Genomic DNA, 18,286 nt, shown 5'->3' with positions numbered 1-18,286 from the left:
TTGAGACCAGTTGGTTAGAAGTATTATAGATTTGTTTGTTTAAAAAAAGTACATAATTATTTTTGTGTACATAATTATTGCATTGTTTGACATTTTGTTATCTAACGCTTAAAAATTCAGTCATTTTTAAGAGTGATTTAAATGCCAAAATTTTATATTTTTTTAATTAACCACAAATAATTGTCTGAAAATGCAAATGCTAACCAAAATAAAGGAATAAATAAAACCAATAACTGCTGAAATGAATTTTCAACCTCATCTTTCAACCCCAAATTCTTTCACATTTCACAAATGTCAATCAAACCCATCAAAACCAGCATCAGCACCAGAAGAGCTGAGAGGAAGTGAGTTGACCACGTCTCGGCTAATCATTAGCAGCCTTTTGTCTTTTCGCAAAAATCCAACAGCTTGCCTTACACTCTTTCATCAGCCCGGTTCAGTCAGCCCAATTGTTTTAATATGAACTTCCTCAAGTGTTTTCATTAAGTGGAGACTAGCCCCCTGCTATCCAAGCTGCCTCACCCCCTCAGAATATCTCCACCTCCAAAGACCCGAAGTGTCTTTCTTAATCAAATGTACATTTACTAGTCGCTTGACTTGAGACATCTGCCCCAAGCAACCAGTCAATATTGTGGCCCCAGTTCAAAGCAGTCAGTTCATTAGCTGTGTCAGCTTTACAACCAGAAGGTAATGGGTTTGAAAGTGAGCAACGACAATGCGCCGCAATGCAGGCCTCATTTAATAGTGATTTATCACCAGCCAAAAGCCCTGTTTAACCTTTGGCCAGTGCAGACCTCCCTTCCTCTCTCAAAGGATCTATTGTCAGCTCCCCAGGGCATCTTACTGTGTGAATAAGGAAAAGATGATCTAGTTAAAAGTCACGTCACTAGTCGTATCATTACAAGTGCAGCAGAACACTTAGCTGTGCAGTTAGCATTTCAAATGGTTCATTTTCTGTTATGTAACGGATAATATTTCAGCATAAGTGAGGAGATAAATGTCTGTTTTTGATGTATTCATTTTATATCATATTTTACATTTTGCTTGCTGTTACAATATTGATACAATATCACTGTGCTTGTTGTGACTCTCTTCTATAACTATTCTACATTTTATTTTAAGAAGAAAAAAATTAAAAACACCTATTTATCAAAATCCATTCTGTAAACTACTATTAAAGAGATATAAAAAGAAAACTCTGTCATAATTTACTCATGATCTCATGTCGTTCCAAATTTGTATCGCTCCACAGAAGAAAGTATCTTATTTTCATTTTTATTTTATTTTTTCTGTGCAGTGAAAGTCAATAGGGTCCAATGTTGTTTGGACTTTACTGTTCAATAATAATGGCAGAATGTTAATTGGTTCAGAGATCATGACATTATTTTCAGCTATTTTGACACTCAACAAACAGGAAAATCTTAGCTAAGATTAAGTTTGAAATATAGTCACTTGTGATGCCCAAAAATGCCTAAAAAGATTCTTAAAAAAAAAACTAAAGTACAAAACATGTAGTAAAACGACTCAAAACGAATACAATTTTGGCTTTCGTAGGATATTAGGCCTAAAAAGATGCCAACAGTTTTCACTGTTAGGTCAATTATACCTTTAACAGATCACAACCTCGTGTTCAGCCATTTTAACAATCAACAATTGAGCAAATCATAGCTAAGACTGAGTGTGAAATATAGAGGTTTTATATGCCCAAAAAAGCCTAAAAAGATGCTATAAAAATTTGTCAAAGTAAAAAGCTCTTGGGTGCTATTATGGCATTTTAGCGACAGAAGCATCAGGTTGAGCATGTGCTGCTATTTTCTAGTGATCTAATGCAGCTAGGGCCTGTTAAGTAGCTTAATGACAGGAGAACAATACGGATGCTTGGTGTGGTCCATATGGAGCGCATAGGACTTTGACGGCACCCTCTGCACTTTATTAACCACATGTCTCACCAGCGCTTAGTAAACTGTTTTGTTAACAAAGCTCTGGCAGGAAGAAGAAAAAAAAGGGGGTCGGCATTGAAAATGTGAACAGTTGGTGCGATGTAAAGACACTGTTTTTTCCCTCCCTCCATGCCTTCACAGTCTACGCCACTCCGCCCCATCCTTACAAGCCATGGCTTAGTCACACCAGCTGCCTGGACCATTCTTCACTGTTTGAGCTGCCCCCTGTCAGGACCAGAAGCCCCAGTACTCCATCCCTATGGCTAAAGAGAAAGAAGCAGACGGGTTAAGTGGGTCTTGAGATGAAGTGATAACAACAGTCAAAACAATGCACATATTGGAACTATAAAACACAGAGAGCAGTACCAAGGCTCTCTCACGACCAATTTTGTACATATTTTACGTTGTGGCTAATTCATACAAATTCGTACAGGTTTAGGGGCGGTGTTAGGGGTGGTTCTTTGAACGAATTTGCCACCTTGTAAAATACGGACAATTTTTTTTTTAAATCTTACAAATTCGTATGACCATGTTCAATAAGCCACCTCATAAAATATGTATGAATTGCTGCAAGATCGGGTTGGCAGTACTGACTAGTCAGGAAGACTAGTTTAACAGCTGCTTTGGTTTGTGTGAGCTATTCAACCTGATGTCATTTGGAGAAATATTATGGAAAAGGAGAATTTAGAAAATATACTTTAGAGATAAGCACCAACAAAAAAAGCTGTTTTTACATTTTACAGTTTTTATGTATAAAACACTTTCACATTAGAACATTTAATGTATAATTATATATTATAGCTATATGTTTTGTGTTTAAATATTTTGTTATAATATTAAATTATTATATTCAGTTATATTAAACATAAACTAATACAATAAAATTAATATTAGATATAATTTCAGTACATACATATTTTAATATAAACACAAAATAAATATGTTTAATATCTTAATGTTTAAATAATTAATATTATATAATTTACTATGTATTATATATATACTGTATATATATATATATATATTTATATTTATTTATTTTATTTTTATTTTTTTATAATTTTAATTAGGGCTGTCAGTCGATTAAATTTTTTTATCTAATTAATCGCAAACTAAATATGGCTGTAAAAATACCCCAAAAAGATCGTTTAAAGCTTTTTTTTTTTTTTAAATGTTTTGGTTACAATGGCCTAACATAAAGTATGGAACATAAAAGAAGATAATTTGAGAAACATCCAAGTATTTTGTTCATGCAATGAAAGTCACTAGTGACCAAAACAGCTCAGATACCAACAGTATTCAAAACACCTTCTTCTATGTTGTGCAAATGAAAGGAAGTCATTCAGGTTTGGAACAAGGAGGGTGAGTAAATGATGACAGTATTTATTTATTTTTGGTGAAGTATCACTTTAATGTTTATTTATTTTTAATAAATGAAATTATACTCTAAAGAAGAAACTAAAACTACCAGCAGGTGGCGGTAAATGTCTATATGAGTCGATTCGTTCAAACGGCTGATTCATTCAGGAATTCAGTAAACGGCTCTCTTTAAAGGGGTCATATGATGCTGCTAAAAAGAAAATTATTTTGTGTATTTGGTGTAATGAAATATGTTTATGTGGTTTAAGGTTAAAAAAACACATTATTTTCCACATACTGTACATTATTGTTTCTTCTCCATGCCCCGCCTTTTTGAAACAAGTCGATTTTTACAAAGCTCATCATTCTGAAAAAGCGAGGTGTGCTGTGATTGGCCAGCTATCCAGTGTGTTGTGATTGGCCGAATACCTCAAGCGTGAGACGGAAATGTTACGCCCCTCACCATACTGTTGATGCCATCTCCCGGAGCGTTATAATGACTTATACTGTCTTTTTACGTGTTGCGTTGCATCGCGCCGCGCCGCGTAAACAAAACCATGTCTGCATTTGTGATCAGAAATGACAAACAAGCACTAACGTTACTCTACACTGCTCAAAATTCGCGCTTGAATCATCAGTGGCAAATCCTTTAAATGAAAACGTACTTACAGACTGTAAGTCAGAACAGCCGGTGGCGGGCCAGCGTGAGCTGAGCAGCACTAAGTTGATGTATTCCATCAGCGACCAGCACAGATCACCTCTTTTGGAAGACCAAACAAAGTAGTTTCGCTTTCACAACACAGCACACAGCGTCTTCACAACATGGCGGCAGCAACAATACTACAGCGAGAACAAAAGTTACTCCTTCTTTCTTTGTGTTAGAACGAGCCGTTTTAGGTAGGTGTGGTTAACTCTTAACTTTTATAAAGAATATCTCTTTGGATTTGAGACTTTAGTCTTTGCAACTTTACAGATCTTCTTTAAGAGCTTGTAACACTTCAAAGAGAAAGGAAAAACTGAAATCGCATCATATGACCCCTTTAATGAATGGCCTTTTGAATCATTGGTTCACACGATTCGTTCAAAACACAGATTCATTCAGAAACTAAACACGGCTGTGTTGCTGTGGATTTTTAGGTAATATTTTAGTTGGCAAAATTTAACAAAAACACACATTATTGCGTTTAAAATATAGCACAATATTAAATATGTTATTTAGAACTGTTGTATAAAATCACATTTGCATTGGTGTTCTTCATGACAAAAACAGCACTCCTGTGATATTGCTCTAGTTGCTGGTGTGATATGCAAAACTCATATGGGGCATTTCTTTGCCCCAATATCTTGAATTTTAGGGCATAGCTGCATTTATAGAGTTGTTGCCCTGCATCATATTTGTCAACAGTCAACTCACCTACATGAAATGTAAGATGACATACAGGTTTGGGGGTGGGGCCAGTGCGTTAACTGCATTAAAATCTTTTAATCGCGTTATTTTTTCATAACTAATTAATTAAGTTAACACGTTAAACTGAAAGCCCTACTATATATATATATTAGATATATGTTAATTAGTGCTGTCAAACAATTAATCGCATCCAAAATAAGTTTTTGTTTACATAATATATGTGTGTGTACTGTGTATATTTATTTTGTATATATAAATACACACACATGCATGTATATATTTTGAAAATATTTACATGTATATATTTATATTTATATTACAGATAAATATATTTAATATATAAACATAACATATTTTTCTTAAATATATACATGTATGTGTGTGTATTTATATAGACATAATAAATATACACAGTACACACACATATATTATGTTAACAAAAACTTTTATTTGAGATGCGATTAATCGCGATTTAACAGTAATGTTAATACAATACAAAATATGATTTCATAAATATTAAACATATTTTACAAGGTTTTCTTTTATCCTCATTCTTTTGCTTTTAGAGTAAACATATAATATATAAACATTATATGAAATATAATAAAACTATTTAAGATATTTATTATATTATATTATTATAATCACATTGCAATATTAGATCTAATCTGTGCTGATGCTGATCTGTGCTGATCGGAATTCCAGTACAGATGTTCAGTCAGCTGTAACCTAAAACTAACCAACCAAAGCAAAAAGAAAGAAAGAAAAAACACAATGCAGGCTAAATGAACTCCATTTAGAGCCTTACAAGAATCCTTTTCTACCCTGACAGAATTTGTTACATTTCAATTTTCTTTGAAGTAGTTTTCGGCACATTTGATGGCGAGCTTCGAAAGCACCGCATTATCGGCGCAAGAATGGGGCTTTTCAAGGTGTTTATGGATTTCAAAGATCTCTCACTTGTAAAGCACAGATTGTGTGGTCTGATTGGGTCATTCCCTCAAGAGTCACTTGAAAAATCCACAGTATTTGGTCTAACTCCCGATACTATGTGCGAGCCATGCTAAGACTTCAAGGCATTTGCTTTGTAGCGGAATCTGCTTAGGTTTAGTAAGCATAAAGAAGTCCTCGCGCACACGTATGCACCCTTTCCACAAAAATGTTCCCGAGTGGTAAAATTGAGGAACGGAGCGACCCATCCACTAAGTAAACAGAATGAACTAATGGATCAGCCATCTTCTCCTCCCATTCCAATTATCCAGAGCCATGTTAAGAATATGGCCACGTTGGTAAACGCTGATGCTAATACAGATAATCCCTTACATATACATATCACATTCAGACCGGTCACTTAGCCACCGAACCACCCAAGCAGTCAGAGTGCAGGAGTTGAGACCGCCAACAGAGAGAAAGTGCATCCTTCAGGTTTGCACAAGCTAATGAGGAATATGTAAATGACGTGGGGGTTTATGAGATTACCACTTGTTTGATAGTTATTACAGGTGTTAGTAAACCAGAATTAGGAGTCCAGTTAATGCCGGTCCATTCAGACCCTGATCGATCCCTTAATACAGGCATTTGTGGTCATGTTTGCTTCCCTGAATTGTGCTGTGGTGGGTCCACACTGTGTACTCAATACTCAATGTTTCACTTATTTTCCGACTTTTCTTTCCATTTCTCTGGCCTCTGAACACAATGACACAACATACCTGGAAACCTTAAACTCAGTTGCATATATGTCATGTTTTTACATCCAGATGCAAAGAAGACTGGATTTTACCTGATAAGAACAGTTCCTCTGTGAAAGCATCCGTCTTATATTTCCCTGCTTTCTCTCACTTTGGAAGCTGCACTCGCAAGTTAAAGAAGTCATTAAGCTTATCCAGACGCAACAAAAGAAAGATTTTGCAACGGCAAACAGGAGTGTCAAATCAAACAGAGATTTGCCAAAGAGGCTTTGGCGAGTTGGTGAGATCCATACCAATTTGGAGATTTCAATGCTCTCTTTTTACTCCTGGGAAAATCACAGGACTTGTTTGAAGAAGACAAAAGCACTAAATATGAAGAGAACAACTCAAGAATGTTATGTAAGATTCTGCAAAAAAATCCTCAGAGTGAAACAAAGTGGAATGTTGAAACTTGCAACAGTTTTTAGTGAAACTCACTACGGATTTATGTGCCGTTGTGAAGGCAGCTGGGTTTGCAAAGAAAATCTTAACGAAACAAGTCTATCTAGAACAATTTGGCCAGAAAAAATGGAAACTAAACTGATAAAACGTCTTTTTTTTCATATGTCTGAATCCCCCAACCACATTCAAATTTCTCTGTCTGGATCTTCAATTGTCAGGACTGTGAATATCCTGTGAGCCAATCAGTTTAAGGCAATCAAACAGCATGTACTGCAGGAATTCAAGTAAAATAACATTGCTAACTGCAATTTCCTTCACATGGACAGAACAACGATCCAACATTTGTTTAAAAAGTTAAGGCAAATTACTGAGCAGATCGCCAACCAGACCACATCTTTCTTCAAGAGTATCTAAAATCTCACTCTTAATTGTACTATAATAGATAATTACAAGCTTTTGGTGAAAAAGAAAAAAAACATTTAATGTCAACTTAAAGCCAGCCCTTTTACTTCATGAAGCAATAGCTGTGTGAGAATGAAGTATTTATTATTCAGATCCGTGTGATCGTAAATACTGTGAAAATGCATCGCAAATTAATGAGAAACCCCACTTAAATAGTCTTAGAATAGATGGCTTAAGAATTATGAATTCAAAACTTTCTCTGCAGGATCCGCGCTGACATCGCCCTCTGCTGGAGGCCAAACGACACTTGATATTATTCTAGACGTACTGTGAGGACGTTTTCATATTAGCACTAAATAAGCACAAGAAGTGTGTTATTGTTTTAAGATTTGATGGGGATGAGAATTTACCACTCGTTTCAGGCTTATTTGGGGGAAAAACTCTTTCGGTGGGATATCAATAAGTTATAATTGGTTTTAATTGTTTATTTGTAATGTTCAGATAAGTTCAAAGAGTTTAATAAAGTGCAAAAAAAAAAAACCCGTCACGGAAAACGAACGAATCACTGTAGATAGACAACTAAAATAAATAAATAATATATAGTTCAGGTTAGACGTTGTAAAGGCTAATCCTGATAAAAGTTCTTCTTATTCATATTCATGATGAAATGTTGTTTGTTGTTGAAAAAACACAGAAACAAACATGAATATAAAGCTAACATTTGAAACTTGGTAGATATGCTTTGATTAGATTTTAAAACACTTCTTTCTCATAAATATTAAGATTTAAATTGGGTGAATGCGCTATTCAGTGTGCTTGTAAGCAAGCGAATAATCTCTCTCGCGCCGCCAAAACAAAACTGTTCCCTTGAGAAAAACGCTAAACACCATGTCATTTCAACTCTATTGCACCGTTTTAAAATTGATTGTGTTCCGCAACCTGAGGCGAATTAACGCTATCCATTAAAACGTTTTCAATTGTATGTCGGTTTCTTGTGTTCCTCTTGTTCCAATGTGGCCAACAACACAAGCCCGGTCATTGTAACAAGGCGCTATTCCTTCCTAGAAAAGACCAGGAACGATGGGAATTTAAGAAACGAGTATTATTTTGGAGGTGCCACCTATTTGCTGCTCATAAAAACAATATTTAGGTTGTGCTTGAGCGTTACCTCGCTGAATAGGCCCTATTCATGTGGGGTTAAGAGTGTAGCGTGGGTCCTGTGAGGAGGTAGCGTGGGTCCCTGTGTTTTGGGGAGGAGCTGTCAGGGCTTCGGAGGAGCGGGAGAATAGGGACCCGCCAGAGTCTCTTGCTTGGGTTCGAACTGCGGTGATTTAACTGCATAATCGGATTGAAAGTGAGCCGCGGAATTTATGTCAGTTCACATTTCATCAAACGGCGAGTGTGAATTGAAGTCGACAGAACAGAGGGTTAATCCAGAACTAAAGCCAAAATAATTAGGGGCCCCCCATCTAATCTCCTGCTCATTCTAACACCCTTGAATGACATTAAAATATGGCAACGCTTGCTGTTGGCAGTCAAATGTGTTCCCCAACTTTAAATGGGCCAATCAAAGCCCAGGCTTTACTCCTTTACTTCATGGAAAAGCAGAGGTTTGCTCATAGGACCACCACAGCCACAGCAGTGAATAATTCAAACAAGCTTATGTCATTTAAGACAATCTAGAATTGTAAATGAGTTGAAAATGAAATATGTTTTAAGAATTATTCTGTTTTTATAGGCTTAGCCTACTAGATTTCCTTCTAAAATTAGTTAAATGCAAGCTCATGTTTTAAGTTTTTACATAACCCCAAACCTCAGTGTCCCGGTATGTCGCTTTAATAGCACATATCAAAAGGTGGGAAAATTTAATAACATCTATTGCTTTTTACTTTAATGTAGATGTCTGCACGTGCAAATAAGTACTTAGAGCATAAACAGGATCATAAAAAATATGTACTCCACATCAAGAACCAGAAATTAATTCCATAACTGTGTTAGGTCAAAAGCAATGTTTAAGAAACAAATATTTTACTTACAAAATCTTTTATTCAGAGGGTAGCCAGATGAAGTAACTCTAAAACATTTTGTCACTTTTTTGGTGTACTTTTTTTGGCCTATAAATCAAAGAATTTCCCCCTCAACATGATCTGCTCTCTTCATCCTTTTACTTGATTGCTTTTGAGTTTATGTACATATGTGGATGTTGAATTACTTGGTCTCTGCTTGATGCAAACACTTAAAAGTTTTATCTTTAAAATGTTTCACCATATATTGAAACTTAGAAAAAGCTTTGTAAAAGGAAGAGCAAAACTAAGTTTGTAATGTATTTTTAAGACTTTGTTTGCCAATTAAGCCAAAATGTCATTACATCTGGAATATTCTGAAATGCTCCGCAAAAACTAACTTCATCTTTAGACAAAACCCTGACCACAGTACACATTTTAAAAAGCTGGAATGTGAAGCATTTGCTCTGAAGCACTTGGAATTGCATTGGACATTGTGAATTGTTCTTTAAAGACAGACATTTTTTCACATGCACTTAGGCCACAACTTACAAATAAGATTCCTCGTTTTCACGCAACTGAACATCTCTTAAACTTGCCTTTGATTTGATGAAACAATTAAATTTTATCCTTAAACTCACAAAATGTCATAAAGTGTACATTTGTCCGTCCATGTCTGGGAGAGCTGAGGAGAAGCAGGAAGTCAGCCCAGGTCAGGAATGTCAGACAGGAAGTCCTCCCTGTGTTTGGATGACTACTTCTGAAATAGACTTCCCGTTCCCTTCGATCGGTTGGGTGGTGTTTCATTTAAGGTGGTGATAGGGGAGGGTGACCACAAAACACACATATCCCTCAACTGATAATACATCACTAAATAAAGGGGGTGGAAAAGTTATAGAGAAACTGGCAGAGGTCACCCTTTTGTATTTCCTATATACATTAGCTCTGTACACTCTCAGAAAAAAAAGGTACAAAAGCTGTCACTGGGGCGGTACCTTTTCAAAAGGCACAAATTTTTACCTAAAGAGTCCATATTGGTACCTAAAGTGTGCATATTAGTACCTAAAAGGTACAAAAGTGTACCTTTTGAAAAGGTACCGCCCCAGTGACAGCTCTTGTACCTTTTTTTCTGAGAGTGTAGTTATAAAGGATGCATCTCCACCCTTCTACGAAAAAGCTACATCACCCCACATTTCAGTCCAGAGGGAACTATTAGCCTCAGCGGAAAAGCTCTGTTAGTCTGTCACAGTCCTCTGGTTATTATGGTGCTCTGCAAAGACAATAAAGTCTAGTCACCAGCTATTTTTAGCATATACTGCTGCTAAGGAAAAACACTAAAAGACAAAGCCTTCAAATTTCGCCTTAGAAGTTTTGCAAACTGTTAATAACCACAGAAGAATCTGAATCAGCTTGATGAAAATTAAAGTAATGCATAATGTATAGTCAGCTGGTCATTATTGCAAAATAAACAGAACAAATATCTTTCTGAAGGGGTTTATTTAGCAATTTCGACCAACTAATTGTACATTATTTACATCAGCAAACCAAATAAATGAATAAATGGTCATTGAATATTTATTTGAATAACAGTAAAAGAGAACGAGACAAAGCAGTGAAATGTGAGACATGAGAAATGTGGGCTATGGTCAATTATACAATTTAGACTGCAGAAAGCTGCAACTGACCAATGAGAATAAAGCATTCCAGAGAGCGGAATAATTATAGTCTATTTATGTATAAACTTACATCAGAATCCATTTCAACACGTCTTCACCAAGAGTTGTGTGTACTACGACTTAATTTAGTCATGTTTGTAGAGCATGTTTGGCAGAGACCAGAGACAGATGTAAACACAGTCATGGGGTAAGTCACAGGCCACGACACTTATACAAATAAACACATTCATTAAGGGGCCTCTGAACTTAGGTTCCCCTCATGTTTGCTCTACAACCAGCAGCTGTGAGTGATCACAGGACACTGGTAAGAACTTTCTGGAACAATACAAATGATTGACTATATGTCAAAGCCGCATAAAATCTTTGTTTGATTATCCCAAGCACTTCCTCTTAAACATATTGGATTATAACTACCTCAGACACAGAGAGGCACTGTTGCACATGAAGGCCACCCCCACACACCGCTCACCATCTGGATCATTTAGAAGGCGGAGTGCCCGCTTTCCCTCCGTCCCTCTTGCGCTCCCTCCCCTCCTCCCTTCCTTTCCTGCCGGCCTCTGAGCAGAGGATGTGTCTGGGAGTGTGAGAGAGGAAGGCTGGCGGTGAAGTGGGTATGTACCCTCTCTCTTCGTCCCCCTCGTTACTCTCTCTGTCTCTGCTGATTGCTCTATCTGGCGACACTGAGCAGGCCCTCTGGGCAGGGCAGTCTCTTAGTGGCGGAACGGCGGACGGTGGAACAACAAGCCTAAATGTCAGACGGAGATAAGAATGGCCAAGACAATCGTGAAGGTACACATCCTTTCTGTTTGTTTTCAATGAGGAGAGGCATCTGGAAAGCATTTGTTTATAATGTAATAATCTTGCACTGGTAGAGAAATCTATGTATATTTACATAAACTAAAAAGAATGAAATTTAATGAAATTTAATATAAGCAGCATAAATGTTTCTGACAGGGGAACGCTATATAATTAATCCCCAACCCCCATCCTGTATATATATATATATATATATATATATATATATATATATATATATATATATATATATATATATATAAACAACTATGGGTGGAAGGACTTTAAATTTGGTAAAACGCATGCATTTCAGCATGACAGGAAATTAACAACAAGGCCTTGTCGTAATGCACAATGTATGTAACATATACAAAATCCAACAACGTGCTGTGCAAAAATGCTGTCCAATAAGGGAATAAACCCAAACACGGTATCAAGGAGCTAATATCATGCAAAAATATATAAAAAGGTATATACATTAGCAAGGTCTGTAGGTTAAAAAAAACTTTATACATTTTTAAAATTTATAAAACTTTTAGGACATACCTACAACAACCTCTGCCGTCTTTAATTGATGGTATATGGTTCTTCTGCAAGCCATAAATCGTTGTGGTTTTGGCTGGATTCCCGTTGAAGTACTACACCACCCACAATCCTGAAGAAATAACCACCAATTAGAGAAGTCACTGTTACCGTCACAACATCAATGACAGCACAGCAACACAGCTTAATGACATAATTGAATCAGTCTCACAACACTGTTCATCAACTTTGCAGTCCCTTGTTTTCACAAATGCTAAGAATATTTTCTATATATTAATGCTTGTAAAATGAATTCAAGTACCATTTTTATATTTAGTCAATACTGTATCACTATGGATGAATAGATGACATAATTAGCAGCACTTTATGGGTTGTTCATTTTTTAAAAACATTGAATAAAAGATATTCAGGCAGGCACTTATACTTGGTCTCTGAATTATGAACTCTGATACTGTTTTGCATGATGCTCTTATTTCTCAAGGAGGGGGTAAAAACATGCAGTTTCTGCCCAGAAGCTGTTTCGGAGTCATTGTACTGAATTCTTACATACTTTCCCGTGGGTGTTTCAGTTCTTGAGCACCCAAGGGATTGGGGAATATGAAATGGAAATTTTGAAACTCCAGACTTCGAAACGGTCAGGACATCACCGAGTCATTCTTTGGAGAAGAGATCAATCTGCTGAGCTAAAGACTTTACTAATGTCAAACTTTTTAGATTTAGCCTTTTTCTGGTTTAAATAATCTCTGTCTCAGGAACAGACTTTCACTGTTAAAGTCATTCATTGTGCAAGTCAGAGAAAACTCTCTCTCATTCTCAAAGTATGCATTCTTTTACACAATCAGCAATAACTTAATTTAACATTGCAGCTGAACAGTTGCACAATTCATTGGATTTTTCTATTCATTTCATTTCATTTCACTTCGACGGCTTTCAGCCTCACCCTACTTCATACTACTACATTAATAAATCATTAGCTCATCCATGAACATGATTTCTGCCCGAGTCCCGTCGGATTGCATCGGCTGTGGGGATGAAGACGACAACTCCCATGATTCCACATTCAGTCACGGCGTCATCAAACTATGCCTTTGTCTATTTTGAATACGCGCCCTCTAACGGCGAAAATTACATATTGTGCCTTTAACTCATTTGGCTCAGTAGCATATGGGCTACATATTTTTTCTGCATTTTGACTGACAGATGCCCTTGTCCCAGTCGAGGTGTGGCCAGAGCTGGAGAGAGCCGAGTGTTTGGCTCGGGGTGCTGCGCTGAAATGGGCCTCAGGTATCTTTTGTCGTCCAGAGCATCTGGAGAGACTTGGACAATACAGGAAAAGGGAGAGTCAACGAACTGCATCGATTCATTCAAGGTTAAAGGTAAGTAGTGGTCATTATTTCACTTCAATTAGAATGCCTCTAAAAAGTATTTGCCCAACAAATTCTGCAAGAAAAGTCATCAGCTCACTTATATTTTTCTTAAGTCAGTTGTACAGTCCTATCTGGAAGGTGTCGACTGGGGTCTTGGTCAATTGCGAAAGGCACGAGCTGAGCTGAGAGAAGTGTCTCATGACTTGCACAAGGCTGACTTGGAGTCCAGGAAAAATTCTGAAGAAGTAACTACACTGGAGACACTTCGGGAGATTTCTGTATCTCACCGCCAGCTCCTTGCTGCAGTTAGTAACCTACCACGTCTCTATAAAGGTTAGTGATTCCCTGCCCTTTTCAGTGCACAGGGGTGTTCAATCCTTGTCTTGGAGCCCAACATCCTCAAGAGTTTAGCTCCAACTTGTCTCAACATACATGCCTGAACATTTCTAGTTTTCCTGAAGACCTTGATTACCTTGGATCAGTTGTGTTTTTAAATTGATGATGGAGCTAAACTCTGTAGGTACAGCGACACTCCAGGAGCAGTATTGGACACCACTGCCATAGAGCTAAACATTCTCAAGTACATAAAAGTACTTGAAAACAAGCACTTCTAGCTAAGCAAGTTAAATTTTATGAGTCACTGCATTCCAAAGTGTGGTCATTAATAATGTAACACAAGTATGCACACTGCATCACCACTATGGCACTATAGTGTAAAATGTCTTGGACTCCAATTAAGTTTTTTTCTTTTAGGTCTAATAGCAGGGTAGAGCAAGAACCTTGCTGAGTAACAAAATTGCTATTAAGGTCGACATGTTTACAGCTAGATAGCTAAATTGTAACACATATCTATCACACACTTAAGTACTGATGTTTGCCAGAGTAATGCAAGATTACACTCTAAGTATGTACATTGGGGCTATCATTTGCTATGCCATCTTTTTCATGTCAGTGCGGAGTATGGTGCTAGAGACAGAGAGACTAGTGGAGTCTCGGAGACTATTGGAAGCTCATGCTCGACTAATGGAACTAGAACGCTGGCAGGATGAGGTACTGCTACAGCTTCAGGGACCCAGGGGATCATCCAGGACGGGGTTAACCTCTGAGGATGAGGAGTTAGTGCGGAATTATTTCTCAGGTGTTGGACGCTTGGTGGATGCCCTTGCCAAGGAGCTCTGGGCAGTGGTGGGGAGTGGGTTGTCACTTGCCTGTCAGAACCCCACGCTTTTTGTGTCAGCTGTACGGATAGTAGAGCGTGAAGAAGCACTAGATCAGATGTTTCTGGAGGAGCGGAGGTCAACATCGGGACAGAACACACACATGCCCCCTGGGAGACCACGTTGCTGGAGGAACCGCTTCTTCAAGGTTTGATGATAAGCAAGTTTCCTATTGGTAGAAGTACTGGGAAAAAAAATTGTAAGATGACAACTAAATTTTAAGTGTAAAAAGGCTTTTTTAAATTCACATAATATGTACCTGTTCTACTATTTGGTCAGGTGATGGAGGAGGCAGTGTCGGCCCGTTTCCGTAGCGTGTCGTACTTGCACACTCGTGGACCAGGGCTTGCAAGTCACTTGTCTGCTCTACAGCACTGCATTATGGGAGACCTTTCAACAGTGCGGCATTTTCTCGAACAATGTGTTCCATCTCACTACCGTCTAACAAGAGCTTATCTGCGCTTCTGCCACCAGTTCTTGCAGAACCATCTTGGACTGGTTAGTGGATGGGAGCTAGAGGGTGGGGAAATCTTCGCTGTTCTTAACTGGGTTCTGCACATATACAACAGGTAAGTAAAGATTATGCTTAAATCAGAATTTGGTCTATGGGTAATCAGAAAGTCCTACACGAGAACTTGTTCTTTAAGCTCAGAGATGATGGGTGAGCCAGCCCTTGTAGCTGAGCTAGACATTGAGGACACGGGACCTCTCATATCCCAGGAAGGTCTCGAGCAGCTGCAGAATAAATATGTCCAAAAAGTTCGGGTAAGACCCAAGGAGGGGTTTTAGTCTCTAAACTTTTTAACATTTACATTATCTTGTCGGAATTAACAGGCCACAGGTTCTTGAGAAATTTTACTGTGATTGTTTGTAGAAGAGTGTCTCAGAGTGGATGCACAAGTCTCTAGAGGTGGAGCTGACAGACTGGCAGAGGGATCAGGAACCAGATATTGACCATGAAGGCTGCTATCACACCAGCCTTCCAACCATCATTGCTCAGGTAATAAAGCAATGACTTAATCTACAATAAGCAACATTTTGGCACTGATATACATATGAACTGCTCTGGTGTCTGTGTTGTTAGATGCTAGAAGAAAATGCACGGGTGGCTTTGATGATAAGTGAAGCTCTGCGGGACCAGACAATCCAAATGGGGCTTTATGAGATGGAGAACCTCCTCAGCCGGTGTGTATAGCCTATTTAGCAATACCAGCAAATCAAAACTCTTATTGATTATATCCAACATTTTATACTTTCCTCTCACTACATCTAAACAGATTTCGAGATGCAATCATAGAATTTGGGAAGAAGCATCACAGGGATTCAGCCATAAACAGTAACAAGTTCTACCTCCATTATCTCCTGGCCTGCATCAACAACTGCATCATCCTCAAGTGAGATGGTGTACACGTATCTTTTTACAGTATGTCTGTATTTATGTGATGTTTGTTTGAAAATGTGTGCGTTTTAAATTGTTTTGTGTGCGTTGGAGTTACTTGTAAGCAGTAATTCTCAGATTTAAATGCCCATCTAGAACCTCCACAGAAAGCCTGCAGCAGCAGTTGTGCTCCTTCCCTTCAAACCGGTATTCTCGCATTTCACTTGGACCTCTGGCTGCCCTGGACCGTGCTGTGAGAAAAGCATGTCGCTTAGTCATGGACCATCTCTTGTTTGAGTTGCAACCTCATCTACAGGAGCTCCTGTCTCGTACCTGGCTGGACCAGGGAGAAGTAACCCCAAATATGTGTGAGGTTTTAGAACGTCACTGTGAACTTTACAACAGGGTGCGGCAACCTTGTCGCCAGGTTAGTGTTTACACCAGGCATTAGAAATTATGTAGACCAAACAATAAAATGAGTGAATATACTGTATTTACCCACAATGAAAAATGGCACCCAAATAGCCTTTGCATCATGTGATCTCCATTATCTACAGAGGCTAAAGGAGGAATGTCAGTGGCTAACTGTTGTTGAGTATGTCCGTACACTGATGCAGAAGAGAGTGGTCTGCAGAAATAGTGATGAGCGAAACCAGTTGGCCCAGCGATTGACACAGGATGCTCAGCAGCTGAGGGACCACCTTCAAAGCATGGTGAAAGCACATTTACATTAATTTTGGGGGGAATTTTTTATGTGGTTTAGGAGCAAGTCTTCTGGCAAGTACACCCAGATAGATAGATTCGGCTTTGACTGAAACAAATGCTTACAATGAGTTCAATTAAAAACATTAACAAATAATAATCAAATTATTGATTAACTGCAAACCTGAATCAAAGCTATTCATGAGAAACTGACTTGAACTTGCACAAAACCGGCAATTTATTGGATCTTATCAGGCTTGGGTCAGGTAGCAAACCTCTAGGAAAAACATAAGAACAAGTCTATATACGTTTGTGGAAATGAAATTACTCTGAGAATTTCACTCATTTAATGCCATTTTTACATTTAAAGGAAATTGATGGGACCATAGGTGAGGTGAATCCCATAGCTTTGATAATTGCACTGGCTGACATAATCAATTTGAAAGACCCAAACATGCTAATACTGGAGATTTCTGGATTGGTAACCAAGTACCCTGATATAAGGTGAGATTTCAAACCCAGTATACCCAGCATATCTTCAAAATGCATTTGTAATACAGAGATTAATCTATGCCAAGAGACTTATAAAGTGTGTCTTTTTAGTGAGGAGCATGTCTCTGTCCTGATGGATGTAAGAGGGGATGTACCCAAAGACGTGCGGAAGTCAGTACTAGATTTTCTGGAGCAGAGCGCCCCACCTTTACCACAAGGATACCGCTCTATATTCACAGAAATCCTTGTGCCCTCTTCCAGCATACAGTTTTGTCTGCCTACTGCAAAATGCACTTGAGAAGCACTCAGAGAAATAACCCTACTGAATTGTATCCGGCCTAATAAACAGGAAATTCATTATTAATTCATCAGGATTCAATAAGACTAGCCTACTCATTATCTGATCTGTCTTGTCTGAAATTATACTGTGCCCAAATAATATTTACATTTATGATCTCACCAGATGCTTTCTTACAAATGAAAGTGCATAAACAAAATTTACATTCAAGAAATGTTAAAAAATCTTGTTAGTTCTCCAACATGTATGGTAGCAACAAGAGAAAGCAGTGCACATTTTGGCTCATTGTATTTTTAAATATTTGAGGGTGATCATTTTTTCAATGTAAATGTATAACAAAGTTCATGTTACCAAACATAGCATTCTCAAAGCCATTCAATCAATTGTTTTAAAACTTGTATATTGTGGTTCACTATGTATATTGTGGTTGACTATTGGTCAATAAAGCAATGCATATTAAGAAAATAGATATAAAACTGATTCATCAATTCATAAAAATTCATTAATTCAAGAGTATAACACTAACAACCAATAATTTAAATACATGTACATAAAATGGTACATTAATATAATATAC

The 18,286-nt window shown here is 37.7% G+C and overlaps 1 protein-coding gene across 1 annotated transcript; it reads left to right on the top strand.

Annotated features, from left to right (window-relative positions):
• Positions 1–10,808: 10,808 nt before the first annotated feature.
• On the top strand, positions 10,809–18,114 carry exoc3l1 (exocyst complex component 3-like 1). Its single transcript, XM_016258598.1, has 13 exons — positions 10,809–11,706; positions 13,456–13,631; positions 13,736–13,955; positions 14,575–14,987; positions 15,119–15,408; positions 15,487–15,604; positions 15,714–15,839; positions 15,924–16,024; positions 16,117–16,233; positions 16,374–16,644; positions 16,775–16,930; positions 17,290–17,423; positions 17,523–18,114. The coding sequence occupies exons 1-13, from the start codon at positions 11,667–11,669 to the stop codon at positions 17,707–17,709; spliced, it is 2,349 nt and encodes a 782-aa protein (XP_016114084.1). The 5' UTR covers positions 10,809–11,666; the 3' UTR covers positions 17,710–18,114.
• Positions 18,115–18,286: the final 172 nt, after the last annotated feature.

This window comes from Sinocyclocheilus grahami, unplaced genomic scaffold (assembly GCF_001515645.1).
Source record: "Sinocyclocheilus grahami isolate Dianchi unplaced genomic scaffold, SAMN03320097.WGS_v1.1 scaffold30.1, whole genome shotgun sequence".
NCBI classification, from domain to species: Eukaryota; Metazoa; Chordata; class Actinopteri; order Cypriniformes; family Cyprinidae; genus Sinocyclocheilus; species Sinocyclocheilus grahami.
Note: the sequence above shows the minus strand (reverse complement) of the source record. Positions and strands in the feature narration are given on the sequence as shown.